This window comes from Vulpes vulpes, chromosome 3 (genome assembly GCF_048418805.1).
Source record: "Vulpes vulpes isolate BD-2025 chromosome 3, VulVul3, whole genome shotgun sequence".
In the NCBI taxonomy this organism is placed as follows: domain Eukaryota; kingdom Metazoa; phylum Chordata; class Mammalia; order Carnivora; family Canidae; genus Vulpes; species Vulpes vulpes.
Window position 1 is genome coordinate 86637154 of NC_132782.1, and position 18221 is coordinate 86655374.

Below are 18221 nucleotides of genomic sequence, written 5' to 3' on the forward strand. Positions count from 1 at the left end.
GGTGCAAGGTAATAATTTGCCTCATTACCCAACTGGAAGAGGCCGTTGTGAATCCAGATTTCCTGCCTCCTTACTCCCTTTCCTGCTGCACTTACTCCCCTGATGAGGCAGAGGTGGTCCTCTGTCCTCTGGAGCATCTAGTCTGGGGGTGAAGCTGCCAGACAGAGTGCAAGCTTTTCAGAGGACGGTTAGAGAAATCCAGAGCTCCACTACCTGTAGGGTCAGGAAGTATCCAAAAGTGGGTGGCCACGTGAGCATGGAGACAGTAAGGAGGGCAGAGGACTGTGACCGTATGAGGGCTCTGCCCTCCTCCAGTGAGGCATTCTCATCCTCTACCCCAGGAACAGCTCTCCAGGGCCAGATCTTTGGGTTTTTCAAGAGAATTCGAGTATCCCGATCTCAGGGTGAACTCTCCAGATTAGGACAGTGCGGTGCAGCAAAGTGATGGGATATCAAGATGGTCAGGTAGGGCATCCGGGAGGAGGAGGCCCTGACCCAGGCAGGGAGGCCTCTGCACAGCCCCAGTAGGGATGGGGTCCTGCAGAGGGCGAAGGGGGTCAGCTACTGACGGGGGTGGGGGTGGGGGTGGGGGTGTGGCTCTCGGACTTACCCTCCAGTTAACAAGGGTGGCCTCCCAGGGCCCTGTCCGGTCCTTTGGGGTCCGAGCGCGCACAAACTCCGCGCCCCCCGCCTCCATCGCCATCCCAGGCTCCCGGAGGAGGAGTGCCAGGTGCGAGGTGCGGAGGGGGCGGCCTCCCCTGGGTCCGCTGGGGGGCGGAATGGGGCCTCCTCATCAGGTGAGTGCCATCTAATAAGCTAATGACCACCGCTGGGACGGGCCCGGGGCGCCCCGAGGCTGCACGCGCGGCCCCGGCGGCCGCAGGCCCGGGCCGGGAGCCTGCCCGCAGCCCCCGCGCAGCGCCAGGCGCCACCCGCCACCCGCCACCCGCCACCCGCCACCCGCCACCCGCCACCCGCGGGCGAGCGGCCGGGCCTGGAAGGGTTAAGCCCACCGAGCTCGCGGCGGCCTAGAGCGGCGGCGGCGGCGGCGGCGGCGCGGGGGCCGGGGCGCGGGGCGCGCGGGGGGCGGGCGGGGGACAGGATGCGGATGCCGGGGGGACTTCCTGTGCCGGCCCCGCGCCCCCGCCCCCGCCCCCGCCCCCGCCCCCGGCCCGGCCCGGCCCGGCCCGGCCCGCTGCCCCGCCGCCGCCGCCGCCGCCGCCGCTGCCGGCCCGACGCACGCTCCCGCGGGCGGGCGAGCCAACGGGACCCCGCGCGGGCCGCCCCCGCGCGCCGGCTCCGGGCACCTGTGGCCGCGGCGGACCCCGGCCGGGCGGAGACGGTGTCGCCCGCCCCGCACGCCTCGCGCCGGCCCCGGCCCCGGCCCGGCCCGGCCCGGCCCCGCCCGCGCCCGCGCCCGCGCCCGCGCCCTCTCCGGGGAGCCGACACCAACTTGGGCTGGTGAACTCTGTTCGGCCCCTTTGGTGGCCCAGGGCGACCTCAGCAGCCCTGACAGCGACAGCCCCGCCGCGGCGCCCAGAGAGGCCCCGGGGGCCCGGCGCCTCCCCGGCGCTTTCTGGATGGAGGCGCCTCAGGAAGAAGCTGGCTGACGCTCTGGCCTGCACCTCCCAGCGCCTGCTGACCACACCTCCCTGGTGCAGAGGCCGCGGTGAGGGGCAGGAAATGCTGAACCAGGTGAGGCCCGTGGGTCGGTGGGTCGGGGAGCCGGCCAGCCCGGGGGCGCTGCCCTTGAGAGCTTTGAGCTGGATTCTGAAAAGGGGGGGCTGGAGTTACCTTGTGAGGGGGGGAGGCAGGACAGGACTGGATGCGCTGACACATCTGCAGGGGCCAGGGTGGAGGCAGGAGAGAGCTGGGGAACCCTCCAGACTTCAGGATCCCCTGGGCCACGGCTGGTTCCGTGGGTTGCAGTGCTCCGGAATCCCGCCTTCCCAGGGAGCTGAGGTGGCATCTGGAACCTGTGGCCTTGCATGTGGGCTTGGAAGACCGGATGAACCCCAACAGCCGTCTGGGAGGCAAGAAACCAGGGAGGTGAACCCACCTGTCAGTTGCTTTGAAGGAGGCGGTGGAACGTGAGATGTGTCTCTTTTTCTGCAGACTTCCTCATGTGTCCCTCCTGGGACTCCAGCTCCCCATCCCACTGAAGGCCGGTTCCCACAGTTGGCCCTCAGTGTGGAGCACATGCACCCGCAGTCCCGAGGCATGGGGCTGAATGTGGGCCTTGCAAGGTTGAGAGAGAAGAGAGAAAGGATTGCCTCTGCAGGGAAATGAAGGGGCCCTGGGAGCTGAGCCTCCAGGCAGCCCTGCTCTTCCCTTCCCCAGCTGTGGACTGCACTATCCTTTCCAGCCTGGCTGGAGCTGCTGGCTCTGGGGCCCGAGGCAGAGACTGGGGGGCTCTCTGGCAGTTACCACCACCAGGCAGGCCAGAGGTGGGGTGCTCCCAGCACTCCTGCCCACCTGAACAGCTTCCTTCCTTCCTCTCAGCACAGCTGGCTCCTCAGGATCTGGGTCTGAACGCTAGGATGGAGCTGGGGGCAGTGGCCAAAACCTTTGTGCTGGAGCTTCGGTGTATTGAAGATGGGGCCCCAGGGCCTGACACCCTCTCAGGTGAGGGGCTCAGAGGGGTGTGGGCTCTGACCTAAAGCAGAAGATAGTCCTCAGGCTCCCAGAGGATCTTTTGACAGAGCCCCAGGCCTGCTGTGGCCAAGGGGGTGGGGGTGTGCATTCTGCAGGATGGTGAGCAGCCTGCTGTCCACAAGGGTGCTCACCTGGTGGTTTCCGGGTGGGGAGGGCATCCTGCAGCCACTCACATCACACCAGCCCACTTCAGTTCGCCTCAGGATTTTCTGAGGCAGCTGAATCAGGCCATGGCTTTGCTGGTGACAGGCTCTCAACAGTGCAGACATTCTCAGCCCATGCCCTGAACCCCAGATATGTGCTGGCTGGGAGCTGCTGCTTTGTCCCCAGTGGTCAGGGAGCCTCCATTGTCCTCCTACCTGTCCCTGGCTCCAGACTCAAGTTCTCAGATTTAATTCAGGGGCTCTCTCCCCCTGCCCCTTGAACCTCAGGCATTGGCCCCTTGGCTTGGCTTCCCTTTGTCCTGTGGCCTTCTCTGACCTTGTCCACTTTTCCTGACCTCTGCTTTTCCATCCTTCTCTCTCCCCTTTTGCCCAGAAGCATAGGTGGCCCTGTAGAACCTTCCAAGATGCCTTCTCCATCTGAGACCCACTCTGGGCCAACTTTCTATGATAGTCATGCTCCTGGGAGCCAATTTCCCTCCCTGTGCTTTAAGCACACCAAGTGGGGGCTGGGCCAGGGTTGAACAGCATGAAAAGAACCAAGGGAATTGGAAGGTTTGGTTAGGGATGTGTGGACTGAATGAAGGGTCTTCAGGCTCAAATATTTAACTGAGAAAAGTCTTGGAAGGGTATGCACTTCAGGTGACACTTAATATGTTTACTAAAACATCATCGTTAAAAAATGCTGACATTGCTGCAAGAAGCCAGGACTAGCCACACGGCCAAGTGCTGTGCTAGAAATGTGAGGATTCACACAGAGGCATCATGTGTCCCTGTTCCTCCCAGAGGTGCTGGGAGGCTGGTGTGGCTCAGACCTGCTGTGGGGGAGACAGGTTTTCATGACTGTCTTTGCTCACCAGCCACATACTCATTGCTGGTGTGTGTGTATGAAAAATACTTGTCCCTCTCTCTGTGTCTCTCATGAATAAACAAAATCTTAAAAAAAAATAAAAAAGAATGTTATTAGAAATAGTTTTCTTTTTTCTCTTTCTTTCTTTTCTTTTGTTTTCTTTCTTTTTTTAGAAATAGTTTTCTAAAAGGAAATTATTTACATGGAGATATCCTTTCATTTTTTATTAAATCAATATGCTCCTAGAAAAAGTGGCCAGAAAGCAAAATTTTCTAAATCGAACCTCTGCTTTCTGTTACAAAACTGAACATATGAGGCTATAGGAAGAGCAGGGTTGAAATCAGACTTGGGAATGGAACAAGCCTCTTGGGATTTTCTATGAACACGGCATGAATGCTCAAAATGAGAAATAACAGGTGGATATTGTGCAGACAGTGAAACGTGACAGTGGAGTAACACCTATGTTGCACAACACTGGGTTGCACTTATACCCCCTCGAATTTTCACTGTGGCCCTGAGAAGGGTCTATCTTCTTTTGCTTTTCCATCTTCTCTGAGTCAGGAAAACTCAGGTTCCCAGAGGTTACATACCTGGCTACTCACCGTACTGACAAGGGGCTGTGGAGATAATTCTTTCCATTCCAGACTAACAGTCTCAAACACGTCCAGTCTGTAGGCTGTTTCAAACGGAGTCAGTTGTGTCCTTGCTATTTCCAAACTGTTCATTACTTTGCAAACTAATTTCCTAACCCGTGGGCAGAGTGATTTGTCAAGCACCTGCCAGGTTCTAGAGGATATGCCAGGGCCCTACCTCCTTCACCACTGAAGCTGAAAGTGTGGATATCCTGAAGCTGTTACTGCAGCTCCGAGGCTGCAGGAGGTTGAGAGTTGCTAACTGGTAGAGTTGGGGCCCAATCTGAGAACTTCCCTCTGGAAGCCTTGTGCTCTCCCTGACACTTCGGTGACTTTTACAAACCACCTGTGGTAATACTTTCAGGCAGCTTTACAGAAATTCTTTATTATTTACAGAGAAGGAAAGTTTCACGTATTTAAGGCATGATCCTCACTGAGGTCTGAGTTCATTGTGCTCCTGTGGCTTGGCTGTGGGAATGGCTTGTTCACTGATTCCTACTAGATGGTGGTTAAGCATGAGAGGCTTCTCTGGGAATGGTGTTGGGGAGCCCCTGGAACCCAGGCTCTTGTCACTGCCAAGATCTAAGCATGGAACCTGTGTGGAGGAAAGCCCAGAGAAGATGTTGGAGAGCCAGGGCCCAGAGTGACTTGACCCACAGTCCTTTGGGCACATTTCTAAGCCAACCCCACACCTCTGGGCATTTCAGTTTCTGCCACGCTGCCATGGCCTATCGATCCAGTGCTTTGGGGGCCTGGCTGAGAGCTCAGCAGTGTGTCCTAGAGTGGGCATCTGTGGGGCAGGGTAAGCCAAGGGGTGGAGGGGGGTCAAGGGGGTCGGACCCTGAGAGCTGTCTGTAGATCTTTCTCTCCTGGCTTCCTACCATTTCCACTACAGGTGGCAGCGGTGGAAGTGAGAGTCAGGAGGAGGAAGAAGCTCAAGAGAAGAATAGCAGCCCACCACGGCCAACAAGCTCAGCTCCAATGGGGGCCAGGGAACTCACCGACAAAGCACAGCCCAGACAACAGGAGTTGCAACTACAACAGTCAGAACAGCAACCAGAGCAGCAGCCACAAAGCCAGCCATCAGAACAGCAGTTGGAGTTGCAGCAGCAGCAGCAAGATGGGGAAGATCAGCTGCCTCAACAAAAGAAAGACCTGCAGGGAACACCCCAACCTGTGCCACCTGGACAGCAGAAACCCCAACTGCAGCTGATACAACAGCAGGAACAAGCACAGGAGCAGCCACAGGAGCAGCATGTGTATGAGCAACAACTGTGGCAGCAACAAAAGGAACAGTTACAGCAGCAGGACCAGTTACAGGAGCAGCAGGAGGAGGAACAGTTACAGCAGCAGCAGCAGCACCTGCAGCAGCAACAATTACAGCAGCAGCAGCAGGAGGAGGAGGAACAGTTACAGCAACAGCAGCAGCAGCAGCACCTGCAGCAACAGCAGGAGGAAGAACAGTTACAGCAGCAACACCAGCAGCAGCAGAAGGAGGAACAGTTACAGCTGCAGCAGCAGCAGGAGGAGAAACAGTTACAGCAACAGCAGCAGCAAGAGGAAAAACAGTTACAGCAACAGCAGCACATGCAACAGGACCAGTTACAGCAGCAGCAGGAGGAACAGTTACAGCACCTGCAGCAGGAACAGTTACAGCAGCAGCTGCAGCAGCAGCAGGAACAGTTACAGCAGCAGCACCTACAGCAGCGACAGTCAGAGCAACAAGATCTACAGCAGCTACAGCAGCAGCAGCAGCAGGAAGAATTACAGCAGCAACAGTTACAGCAGCAGCACTTGCAGCATCAGCAGGAACTGTTACAGCAGCGCCAGCAGCAACAGTTACAGATGCAGCAGATGCAGCAACAACAAGAACTGTTAGAGCAACAGCAGCATCAACAGTTACAGATGGAGCAGCTGCAGCAGCAGGAACGGCTACAGCAGCAGCTGCAGCAGCAACAGTTACAACAGCAGCTGTTGCAGCAGCAGCAGTTACAGCAGCATCAGCAGCTGTTGCATCAACAGCAGCTGCAGCAGCCAGAACAGTTGCAACAACAGCAGCTGCAGCAGCCAGAACAGTTGCAACCACAGCAGCAGCAGCAGCCCTGTCCACTGGAGCCAGAGGAGGAGGAGGAAGTGGAGCTGGAGCTCATGCCAGTGGACCTGGGGTCGGAGCAGGAACTGGAGCAGCAGCAGCAGGAGTTGGAGCGGCACCAGGAGCTGGAGAGACAGCAGGAACAGCGGCAGCTGCAGCTCAAACTGCAGGAGCAGCTGCAGCAGCTGGAGCAGCAGCTGGAGCAGCAGCAGCAGCTGGAGCAGCAGCAGCTGGAGGAGCAGCAGGAGGTGCAGTTGGAGCTGACCCCAGTGGAGCTGGGAGCCCAGCAGCAGGAGGTGCAGCTGGAGCTGACCCCCGTGCAGCCGGAGCTGCAGCTGGAGCTGGTGCCCGCCACGGGGGGCGGTGGGACTCCGGCCCCGGGGGCTCCAGCCGCGGTCGTGGTGGCCCCCCCGGGCTACGTGGTGCTGCAGGAGCTCATGGTGCTGCCTGCCGTGGCCGCGCCCGCGGTGGTGGCCATTCCCGGCCCCGCGGGCAGCGCGGCTCTGACTCCGGCCAGGCAGCGGCGGCGGCGGCGTGCGCGGGATCGGCCCACCATCTGCGGGGAGTGTGGCAAGGGCTTCAGCCGCAGCACAGACCTGGTGCGCCACCAGGCCACGCACACGGGCGAGCGGCCGCACCGCTGCGGCGAGTGCGGCAAGGGCTTCTCGCAGCACTCCAACCTGGTGACGCACCAGCGCATCCACACCGGTGAGAAGCCCTACGCCTGCTCCTACTGCGCCAAGCGCTTCAGCGAGAGCTCGGCGCTCGTGCAGCACCAGCGCACGCACACGGGCGAGCGGCCCTACGCCTGCAGCGACTGCGGCAAGCGCTTCAGCGTCTCGTCCAACCTTCTGCGCCACCGGCGCACACACTCGGGTGAGCGGCCCTACGTTTGTGAGGACTGCGGCGAGCGCTTCCGCCACAAGGTGCAGATCCGCCGCCACGAGCGCCAGCTGCACGGCGCCGGCCGCTCGCGGGGCCTGGGCCTGCTCCGTGGCACACGCGCGGCCACCGGCGGCCCAGCACGCTCAGAGCAGGCAGCGGGGGCTGCGGACAAGGCACCGTGACTGGGACGGGCGGGGATGGGTGGGGACGGGGTGGGGGGGCACGCTGGGGTCCGGGAGAGCGCAGGCTCCTCCCGCCCTGATCCATGGTGTGTGCGCGCCTCCTGGAAGCTGGCTGTGGCCAGGCTTCCGGCTCTCCCCCTGGTTTGCAGAGGGGAGGCCAAGTTCACACATGGACCCTCGGGAAGGCTGCACCTCCATAAGAGAGAAGCCGCTGCGGCCAGGCAGCACAGATGTTGCACATCTGTACGAACAGCTCCCCGCACAAATTTCTTATTGGGTACCAATACGTGAGGAGTCTGCAAAGCCCTTCCCCTGGAAAACTGGACTTCGTAGAAGTGAGAGCCACAGCAGAAAACTGCCGGTGATGCGTGTGACAGTTGGTGGCGTTAGACATGCATTGAACGCAAACCAGGGAATCAAATACACGTGGTGAAACGCACAGGAATAGGATTTGATCCTGGTGAAAATTTCTTCAAAGAAAAAAAATGGGGGAAGAAAGGAAATTTATCTGCACTTTGTAGAAAACTGATCAAGGCATTGAATTGTCCTCAGTGGCATTTGCCTTGAAAGTACTTTCTAGAATGAAAATTCATCAGGGTGGATATAATCCTGATTAAAATGTGTTCCTAAGCACAGGGTCAGAGCGTCCACTGGGTCAGTGCACATATGCCAGGAAGCCCCTCCCTGGGTGGGAGCTACACCTTCCCTCCAGGGGAACTAAGGGCTCCAATAAGCATGAAAGTCAGGCTCTAGCCGGCTTTGCTGCCAAGTTCCCAAGCCCACAGGGGCCTTTCAGTGTCCTCTTGACCAGGAGCCTGCCGCTGAAACAAAGGGCATTCTGAGAATGCTCCCTGAGGTCCAGCAGAGTGATCCCCTTGGGGACAGAGTTCTGAGGAAGCCCCACCCTGACCTCCCTGAGATCCACCAGCTCTAAGCATCTCTTTTGCTAGCCCTGGGGACTAAGGCTGTGGGGTTGGGGCCTTGAGACCCAGGGGCAGGGTTCTCCTGGGCCAGGCTATGCAAGGTGCTGGCCCGAGCAGATCCTGCCTCATCACTGGGAGAGGGGGGTCAGAGGGATAAATTGGGGGACAGAAGTTGGAGGCAACAGAAATGCTTTTTACAACGTTTACAGAATTGTCTGGGGAGTCTGTGAGAGCTTCAGCAATGTTAATCCCTGTGGGAAGGCAGGATGGTGGAGGAGGCTGCCCGCCCCTGCTGCCCCCAAGGGTTTCCTGCTCTCGGCTTCCCATGTGTGGCTACTTAGATCCTGCACCCCTCATTGTCCCCCTGCTTCTCCTTTACTAACACAGCCTGCTACATCTTACAAATGTGTTGGTAAGTGAGAAACAAAAATTGAAAAATAAATTTAAATGGAAGAAATACATTGTCTTATCTCTGTGTTTTCACTCCCAGGTTTTGTGTCTTGCCATAAAATGGGATGAGGACCTGAGTGTAGATGCTCAAGAAGGCCAGTTTGGGCATCTCCTAAGGACAGCTTGAAATCATTTCAGAAGTGGCTGCATTTTCCCTTGCTCTGCCACCGTTTACAGTATTTGTGTACAATAGTGATTTCCTGGGTCCCTGCTGCCCCCCATAGGCCCTGATGGGCTAAAGCCATTTCCCTCAGTAACCCATTCACTGAGGGGGTGGGGTAGCAGATCTTTCAACTGAGGCTATGACCCCTCAGGGGTGAAGGTCTGAGTCATCTTGTTAGACAGGCCTCTGAGACCAGCAGAAATCCTAAGGCAAGGGGACCCAGGGATGGTGGGGAAGATGAGGGGGCATGCGGGGTGTGAGTGGATCTATGTGAGACAACAAGTGGCCTGGACAAGTGTTGATTCTCTGCCCACATCTTGGGTGGGTCCTTGTGCAGATACGTAGGCTCTCACCACCCTGCCTGGCTTCCCCCAGCAGCATCTGCAGCTCTTCTATCTCACACACTCTCAGAGAAGGGAAAGTGGCCCCTAACCCAAATCTGAAGAGTTGCAAAAGCCCAGCTCCCTTTCTCATGCTGGGACAAGTCTGAGGCACCACTTCTGCTCCAGAGGAGCCCTGAGACAAGGTAGAAGGCTCTTGCCTCTGTAGGGCTTTGCCTAAGAGCCTCTTTATCCCCTCCCCTGTGCCGCACCCCTGCTCCCACCAGCTTCCCCTGGCTCTTTCCTTGAGGGAACATTCTGCATTCTACTTCTGCGGAACCCAGGACAGGGACCTGCATCCAGGTGGAGAGGCTGAGCCTATTGGTAAGTGAAGGCCGTGTGCTGGGGCCTGGGGTGGGGAAGGGGACGTGTTCCAGGTGTAGAACAGGTGGCCCCAGGTGTTGACAGGCATCGCTGAAGAGCTCACAGCCCAGTAGGAAAGAGACACGTGGTCATACAATGGGATGGGCTACAGGGGAGAGAGCACCTGACTCTGATATGGGGAGCCAGTGACCTCACAGGAGGTCTTGCTCCTCACAGGATGTGTTTGCAAGGTGAGGTCAGGAGGGATTGGAGGGGAAGGTGGTCCAGACAGAAGTCACATGGTAAAGTGGATCAGAGCCAGAGGGACTGATGTGATTAGGAACTGTGAGTTTCTGGGTGGCTGGGAGGTTGGTGCTACAGGAGACAGGTGATGGAATGAAAGGGAGAGCTAGGGGCTAGATTTTATAGAATCCATTAGCCTCAAGATCCTAAATTCCTCCTGTTTACAGCACTGACTTGTCCCCAGAACTTCTCAGCATCTCTGTCACCTCTATTAGGCTTCTCCATTTCCATAGGCATCTAAGACTATGCAAACCTGCCCTCTGTGCGCCCCCTCCATAACTCCTGAGTCTGGAAGCCCAGCCAGGTGTGGCTCCTGGAAGGCTCCATGAGGCAGGCTCTGTCCATGGGGGGGGGGAGGGGGAGACTGCCCACCCCTGATCACTGCCCTCATCACTCAACTGTCCTCCACCTTGCTTTTGCCACCTAACCACAAACCAGCTCAGTCCCCAGTCCTGGCTACCTCCACCCCCATTCCTATCAGCAGTCTAGCCAGCTGATAGACTGCTCTCCTCAGCTGAGACTGGAATAGGCACTCTCTTCCGTGCCTGAGCCATCTCTCACTCCTGTACTTATGTCTTGGACAAATGTCCAAATGTCATGGGAAGAACCCATGACACCTGACTTGCACCTGACTTGGTGCAAGTCAGGGTGGGGATGGGGGGGGCCTGATATAGAAGCTGCGCTGCCCACCCACCTGCCCTAGCCAGGGTGCCTAGGGCTCCTACCTGCTGTCCCCACCCCAGTGTCCCTGCATCCTGAGCTCCTGTCTGTGTGGCCAGAAACCCAACATCGGCTCATCCCCATTCACAGCTCCCAGGACCAGTGCTTCCCAGACTGGGATTCCTGTGTCCAGAGTGGGGGAATCATGGGCACAGAGACACTTGACACGCCAGGGCTATGTAGCAAGGAGGTAGGCTCCTCATCTCCTCGGCCCTGCAAGCATTCCCCCTCTACCTGGTAGCTGCAGTTCCATCATGTCCAACTCTTTTGGCTGGCCCTTGGGCTGTATTTGTGCCATATCAGGAGCTGGCTGGCTAAGCTCAGAATTCTCTAAAATGGAAAATCCCCAGGGAATGAGATAAAATCAAATCTATAAAGCAGAAAAGAGCCTGACTCATTACTGGTCTTTGCTTCCTTTGAGTCAACTTGGTATCTTTTAGGAAATATTAATGTTTCTCCAGGGAGGACTTGGGGATTGGAATTCTGGCCACCAGTTACTGTGTGACAACTTTCCTTGCTTCTAAAATGGGAGCAAGAGTGTCTATTGTTCTGGGTTACTGTGTGTCAAACACAAAAGGCTAAGTAGTACAGGGAAACAGGCCCAGAGTTCCAATATGTTTGTTGCATCTAAAGCAAGAAAGAGTCACACACAAATTCTTTCCTCTGGTTGGATTTTCTATGAGATAAGGCTTTCTACTATTCCTACGTTAAAAATTTTAGACATTGTAGAAATGAATTGTGAGACCCCCCCCCCCTAGACAGTCAAAGGGCATACCTGTGCCCTTAGGATCCTCCCCTGCAGGTAGGATCTGGTAGGGTCCCCAGGCAACTCCATCCCAGCCTATGACATCAGGATCTACCCTTGAACTTCTCTCTTGGACTTGAAGACTCATCGGTCTCCCAGACTTGGAGATTACAAAAATCTAAAGCTCAATAAGATCACACAGAGCTCTTAATTCCTGGCCAAGCCTGCATCTCCTGATTCCTCCCTTCACTGGCTGGCAGCACCAACTACCTGGAGACTGAGACAAACACCCAGGAGTCCTTCTAGATGTCCCCTGTTTTTCCTAATGCCCTCTGCTTCAGTTAACTATAATTGTGCAATAATCCACTTAAAATAGTGGCTAAAAACAACAGATGCTTTATTATTTTTCATGGTTCTGCAGATTGCCTAGGCTCAGCTGGGTGGTTCTTCTGCCCCATGTGATCATCTGATGGCTCAGTGGGGCTGAGACACGGGTTCATCATGAGGCTGGTAGTTGATCCTGGCGATCGGCTGGGAGCTCAGTGGGGCTGTCCACTGGAGCGCCTACCCATAACTTCTCTATGTGACCAGGAAGTAGAGTGTCTGAGTCCCAAGAGACCTGGGCTTAGATCTGCAAGGCTTCTTGTGATCTAACCTTAGAAGTTGTGTGGTGTCACTTATGCTGGATGCTGTTTTTCAAGCTAAGTCACAGTCCCAGCACAGATCAAGGGGCTGTGGAATCAAGCCCTGAGTCGGGCTCTGTGCTGGGCATGGAGCCTGCTTGGGATTCTCTCTCTCTCTCTCTGCCCCTCCCCTCCCTAAAAAATAGAAGGCAGCTGTAAAAATAAGTACAAGGAAAACAAAACTGTTGTTAAATTATGGTGAGACCCAGTTGCTCAGTGGAAGTTCCAAATTCAAGGCCTGCTCTGTCTTTGTCTAAAGGGTGATGACCATGTGTGGGAGAGGTATTGGAGACCAGCAGCCCCATAGAGAGACCTTCTCTTTGATGCTATCAGAGGACCTGGAGGAGAAGTGGCAAGAAAGGTGACAAGGTAACAACTGGGTATTACCAAAAGTTCTTCCCAGCACCAATTTAAACCATCTCTGTCTCACATGATCTGCAGGAGAAAATTCGAATTCCTTGCCTCGAATAAGAAGCTTTTCAGGGGATGCCTGGGTGGCTCAGCAGTTGAGCAGCTGCCTTCAGCTCAGGGCATAATCCCGGGGTCCAGGATCAAGTCCAGCATTGGGCTCCTGTGGGGAGCTTACTTCTCTTTCTGCCTATGTCTCTGCCTCTGTGGGTGTGTGTGTCTCTCATAAATAAATAACATAAAAAACTTTTCAGGTTTTCTCTGGCTGCCACCTCACACCCTTTTGAAAACCTTTTAGGCTCCTTCCTACCACGTTCTGTCAGGTAGTACAAACTGGCCATAAAATTGACTTACTCTCAACTTATTTATCTGTTTTCAGAATAAGTAAGCAATCAATGGTGAGGTAAGTAAATACATAAACACAAATCAAATTTGAACAAGGCCACTTAATCTGTGCACTGATGATTTTTGCCCCTTGCCCCAGGGGTGTGGTTTAGGAAACTGCTGCGGGACTCAGTCACGGGCAGGGGAGGGAAGGAATGGGCCTAGGGTGGGAGAGGTGGCGAGGGAAGGTTGTCCGCAGCCTTGAGGAGCTGCTGGAGCAGCCTGGGACTACCCCCATCAGAACACCTCTCACCAGAGGGCAGTAACACCTTGGTTTGCATAGACTGCTGCTTAGCTGGGGTTTTCTGCTACTCATTGCTGAATTCAATCTCGACAGATTTCCCAAATCCATCTGAAGAAGAAGTAACTAATTTAAAAACAGATTTTAAACAAGATGTAAGAAATCAAATGGTGTCCCCCCAAACACAGACTTTTGCTTTTGGGGGCCTGTTAAAGATGTAGTCATGAAATTGAGTTTACCAGTAGCCTCTTCTGCCTAATTCCTGCTCACCCCTCCAAGGGGATGATGGCCGTAAAGAGGTTGTCAGCCCCCCAGTGATTGTCATGAAGCTCATTCTGTGTGTCAGCCTTCCTGTGGTTCAACAGCAGGGGCACAGGAATGTGGGAGGTATGCGGCATACAGGTGCATTTGGAATTCTGGGAGGCCCATGCCAGCCATCTCCGTCTCTCTAGGAGCACACACACTTAGGGCTGGCGCTGCCTCTGCACAGACCCACTGCAGGTATTGCCACTGCCTTCAGGGACTGGCCCCTTGTCTGGGCAGAGCTCCCTCCCACTCTGCTCTCAGGACTTGCTCAACTGGCTCCTCCTGCAGGAAGCCCTTCTGGGATCCTCCTGGACTCTCATGCCAGGGACTGGCAAGGAGTCTAGCACAGAGGGATGCCAACCAAAGTTCCCACCCAGCCCCACATGCCCAGCACGGTGAGATGGCAGAAATGCCACTGCGAAAAAGAACCAGAGTCAGACAGTAGTTAAAGCAGTAAAAACAGGGGCAGCCTGGGTGGCTCAGCGGTTTGGCGCCGCCTTCGGCCTGGGGCCTGATCCTGGAGACTCAGGATGGAGTCCCACGTCGGGCTCCCTGTGTGGGGCCTGCTTCTCCCTCTGCCTGGGTCTCTGCCTCTCTCTTTCTCTCTCTGTGTGTCTCTCATGAATAAATAAAATCTTTAAAAAAATAATAAAGCAGTAAAAACAGATTTTATTCAGGACCTAATGCAACAGGGAAAAAGAGACCTCAGAATAGAACTGGACCAAAATCGGGATTCAGCAAGGACAAGTGCAGATTTACAGCCAAGGAGCAGGGTAGCGGGAAGTTGGTGCATGGACATTTACTAAGATGGAAGAAACATCAGGGGTGGGGGGGATTCTGGTTGAACAGACCAGACAGGATTCCTGCTGAAGGCAAGCCAGGGCAATCAGACATCCTGGTGGTGGGGTGTGGAAGGGTGAGGACCATGACCAGATATGGAGGGTGATCAGATATCCAAGGTGGGGACTCTGGCTAAACCGACTTGACAGGATTTTTGTTAAAACTGGGTGATACAGACAGGGAAGCTGGAAGTCAGGGCCTAATTGAGATAGAGGCCGAGACTGAAAGTTTGGTTAAGGAAATTGTTTTTTTGTCACCCTTACCCCCTACCCCGTCTGCCTACAGTCTAAGCCCCACCCCTGCCTGTTCCTTTCTGCTCCATTGCAGGCGCCTGGATTCACGCCCCCCCCCCCCCGCCCCCGCTGATTGGACACATGTGTCATCTCTGCCTGCTCCTTCTTTCTGCCCTCTGGCCTAGCCTCAGTATGACTGCTCTCTCCTCGCCTGCCCTGCACTGCTGAGGTGGGAGGCTGGGATGGACTCATATGACAGACTGGGCAGGCATGGCTTCTAGGGTTGGGGGGATTGCGGTGGGGGAGGGGCTCCCTCTGGAAGGACGATGGGCAGAGTCCTTTACTGTGGTGCCAAGGATGCAGAACCTGGGAATGTTCCCAGAGTTATCAGGTTCCCTGCCCCACCCCCAGACAGTAGCAATTCCCATTTCCACAGCTTGACTCTGTCACCTTGAGCTGTGGACTAGATATTTGTGTCCTCCCCACCCCAGCCCCCCTTTCATCTCACACTAATCCCCAGTGTGATGGTATTAGGGTGTGGAAATGACTAGGTCATGGGGGTGGAGCCCTCACTAATAAAAGGGACCCCAGAAAGCTCCTTTGACCCTTCCACTGAATAAGGACACAGCCAGAGTGCCAGCTATGAACTTGGAAGCAGGTTCTCATTGGACACCGAATCTGCCAATGCCTTGATCTCAGACTTCCCAATCTCCAGAACTATGAGAAATCAATGTTTATTGTTTAAACCACTCAGTCTTTGGTATCTTTGTTATAACATCTTGAACCAACTAAGACACTTTGTCATCTTAAAGCCCTGTCACTTCCCACCTAAGTTATTTCAACAGCCTTGGGTCAGCTGCCTGCTGCCCACCTGGACCCCTGCCATGCCCCCCACCCCTCCCCACAGTGCACCCACACCATCCAACCTGGCAAATGATGAGCCACCTCTGCTTGGTGCCTTTGGTGGCTGCTTGTCACCATGGGGGGCCCTAATGCAGCACTCAGTGGTCCCAAATCCCCTACTGGCTCCAAGCTCCCCACCTTCAGGTTCTTGCTCCGGTGGGATCTCACCTGCTCCAGTTTCTGGGCCTCTTTCCAGCTTGGCTGAAATGCCACCCATCCCACTTGCACTTCCCTCAACACCTGGCCCATGGCTCACAGGTTACAGGGAGGTATGCTCCTTTGTGTCCCTTACTGCTGTCCCCCCAGACCAGTCCAGGTAGCACGGTGCAGGAGGAGTTCAAGCTAAGGCTAGCCCTTGTGTCTGGGAGAGGCTGCTGCTTCCCCTCTGGACAGCGTACCTCCATCAACCCCAGTCGCTGGCTGGGCTGAGTGGCAACATCCACTTTGGGGCTCTGTTATTCTTTTTCTGTTTGCTTCCTGCTCTTTTGGGGTACACAGGCCTGGGTAAGCCTTACTCCTGGGACATACTGCCAACCACCTCTCTCCTCTCTCCTTGTGGCTCATACACAGCTGAGTGGAGGGTGGACCAGCCCCTGATACAGGTCTGCTTGCTCTCCTGCTCACTGTAACTTCTGTTGGCAGAGGCCTCGAGGGGCACCAGGTCCCTTCCTCAGAGGTTCCTTCTATTTCTGACCCACCAGCTACCCCTCACAGAGGCAGACAATCAGCAGAACTGGGGCACACCTAGATCCCAGCCTATCTATCTACCAAATCCCTCTCAATTCCAATGACCTCTAATATGGAATACTGACCCCTTGTTTACATTTATAATTGTTACCCAGGGCTCTCTGTCACTGCCACAAGGATTGCAATTCTGAGTTCTGAGAGCCCCCCATGGTAAATTCAGAGGGCTCTTAGCAGCATCTGCTTGTGGGTGGGACCATTGCCTTAGTGGAGTCTGGGCTCCATTTTGCTCTTGCTGGTCCTCATGCCTGCTAATCTCTTGCCCCACTCAGCCCTGGCACCTCTGGTCAGCTTTCATAGCTCAGTCTGCAGTCCTGACTTTTGGGGTCTGTTGAGCCAGGGGCCCAAGTGAAGGCTCTGTCCCCTTGCCCTCCTCACCACCTGGTTGGCGGGGCCTGAACTCTTTAGAGAACTCCTAGAATGAGCACAGGGCCCTGCATTCAGCGGGTGGGCATGCAGGTGTGCAAGGGAACAGGGCCCATTAAGAATCCCTGCTGAGAATAAAGGATAAGCAGAGTTGAGGCTGCCGGCCTCAGAGGGAATGGGGGTGCCATTGGAGACCTGAGGATCTACAGAGAGGCCAATGGCCAGGACTTGCCCAGGAAGTCAGGACTGTGATTCGTGCAACCCAAGCCTCAAGGCTACCCAGAGCTTTCAGGAACATCACTGCATGATGGAGTGAAGGGGAGAGGAGGAGGGTGGAGTCAAGGCTGGAATCTGGCTCTCTAGCACCCCAGGGAAGAGAGGCCTGCCTGGCAGGAGCCCTGCCCTATGGTTGTGCTCAGTTTCTGTGCCTATAGGTGTTGGGCCAGCCAGGTCCAATCCCTGTCAGCTCTGGGCTTCGATGGCTGGAAGGGTTAAGGCCAGGTGACTTCAGGACATGAGAGTCCAAAGCATGACCCGTTTGGGACAGCCTGGATCTGCTCAGAGTAGGCACAAAGCTGACTGGGGCCCAGAGGAGGGTCACCTGCAGAAGCTTGGCCAGTCTGAGGCAGTTGGCAAGTCCCACACCCCAGGCACCCAATCCGGATCCAGTGGAGAGCTGATCTGGAAGGAACCAGATCAGGTGGGGTTGTAAGAGTCAGGAATTATATTGATTTGACTATAAAATAAGCACAGATATGAAGGCTCCTATCAAGCAGCTTGATTTTCACTGAAGAGTGGGCAGGTCTACCCGAGTACACCTTGCTTCTGAAGTCACAGGTGTGGGGCAGGGGAGGACAGTACCTTGGGGGAATGTCCCAAGCCTAACTTTGACCTTGGACATGCTGACTGGGTGGTGGACTGTGAGGCCTTTGTGTGGCTGCCGCACGTGGTGTATTGGACTGGACAAGCTTTGGGGGCTCTGGAGGAAGGAGAGGCTTCTGGGGGTGGTGGGGAGGAGAGCCTCAGAGAGGGAAGAAATAGGCCAGAGGAGGCAGTCTCCCTGCTCAGCCTCTGGAAGGTAGTGGAGACTCAGGCGAGCGTGGTGGAGGGCAGAGTCTGCTGGGTGGGGAGAGGCCCATGGACTCCGTGCCTTTGAAAATCTCTTCAGAGAAGGGAGGGCGAAGAAAATCGGTCTTCGTTTAGGTATCTGGTGGGGATAGACCAATAAGAGGTGTGTGTGTGTGTGTGTGTGTGTGTGTATTTAAAAGATTTTATTTATTCATGAGAAACGCACAGAGAGAGACAGAGAGAGAGAGAGGCAGACACACGGGCAGAGGGGGAAGCGGACTCCCCACAGGGAGCCCAATGCAGGACTCAATCCCCAGACCCAGGATCATGCCCTGAGCCAAAAGCAGACATTCAACCACCGAGCCACCCAGGAGTCCCCAAAAAAGAGTTTTGAAGAGATGCTGGGGTGATGCAGGGTCCCTGCCTGATGAGGGCAGGGAGGGAGCTGTTGGTTCTGGGAGAGTTTCTGATTTTTGCAATCTTTTTACAGGAGACCCTCAATTTTTAAGTGTTAGCAATTTCAGAACATTTTAAAAACACCAGAAGCCAAAGACAATCACTGTGGAGACTTAGACTCAGCTGGAGGGTGGACAGCTGGTGC

The 18221-nt window shown here is 55.5% G+C and overlaps 2 protein-coding genes across 5 annotated transcripts in view; both read left to right on the forward strand.

Annotated features, from left to right (window-relative positions):
- The window catches only part of INTS15 (integrator complex subunit 15), a 40688-nt gene extending 39901 nt beyond the window's left edge, over window positions 1–787 (forward strand). The window contains exons 7-8 of one of the 2 annotated variants that reach the window (XR_012000551.1): window positions 342–465; window positions 709–787. Coding sequence is in view for 1 of the 2 variants with exons in the window: in XM_025986195.2 (XP_025841980.2) it covers window positions 342–408 (67 nt within the window). In the remaining variant the exon portion in view is untranslated. Of the gene's footprint in view, window positions 1–341; window positions 512–708 lie in introns of those variants that run through there. The other variant, XM_025986195.2, reaches the window with a different exon arrangement.
- Window positions 788–1233: 446 nt separating this feature from the next.
- Window positions 1234–8839, forward strand: ZNF853 (zinc finger protein 853). Of its 3 annotated transcripts, none has more exons than XM_025986241.2 (3): window positions 1234–1695; window positions 2508–2625; window positions 5194–8839. In XM_025986241.2, the coding sequence occupies exons 1-3, from the start codon at window positions 1684–1686 to the stop codon at window positions 7455–7457; spliced, it is 2394 nt and encodes a 797-aa protein (XP_025842026.2). In that variant the 5' UTR covers window positions 1234–1683; the 3' UTR covers window positions 7458–8839. The 3 variants fall into 3 exon arrangements, with proteins under 3 accessions (XP_025842026.2, XP_072609280.1, XP_072609281.1); XM_072753179.1 differs by having other exon boundaries at window positions 1408–1695; window positions 2503–2625; XM_072753180.1 differs by lacking the exon at window positions 2508–2625 and having other exon boundaries at window positions 1411–1695.
- Window positions 8840–18221: the final 9382 nt, after the last annotated feature.

Coding starts and splice junctions, on each gene's coding strand:
- ZNF853 (XM_025986241.2), top strand. Junction 2,626..5,193: donor AGGGCCTGACACCCTCTCAG/GTGAGGGGCTCA, acceptor TTTCCACTACAG/GTGGCAGCGGTGGAAGTGAG.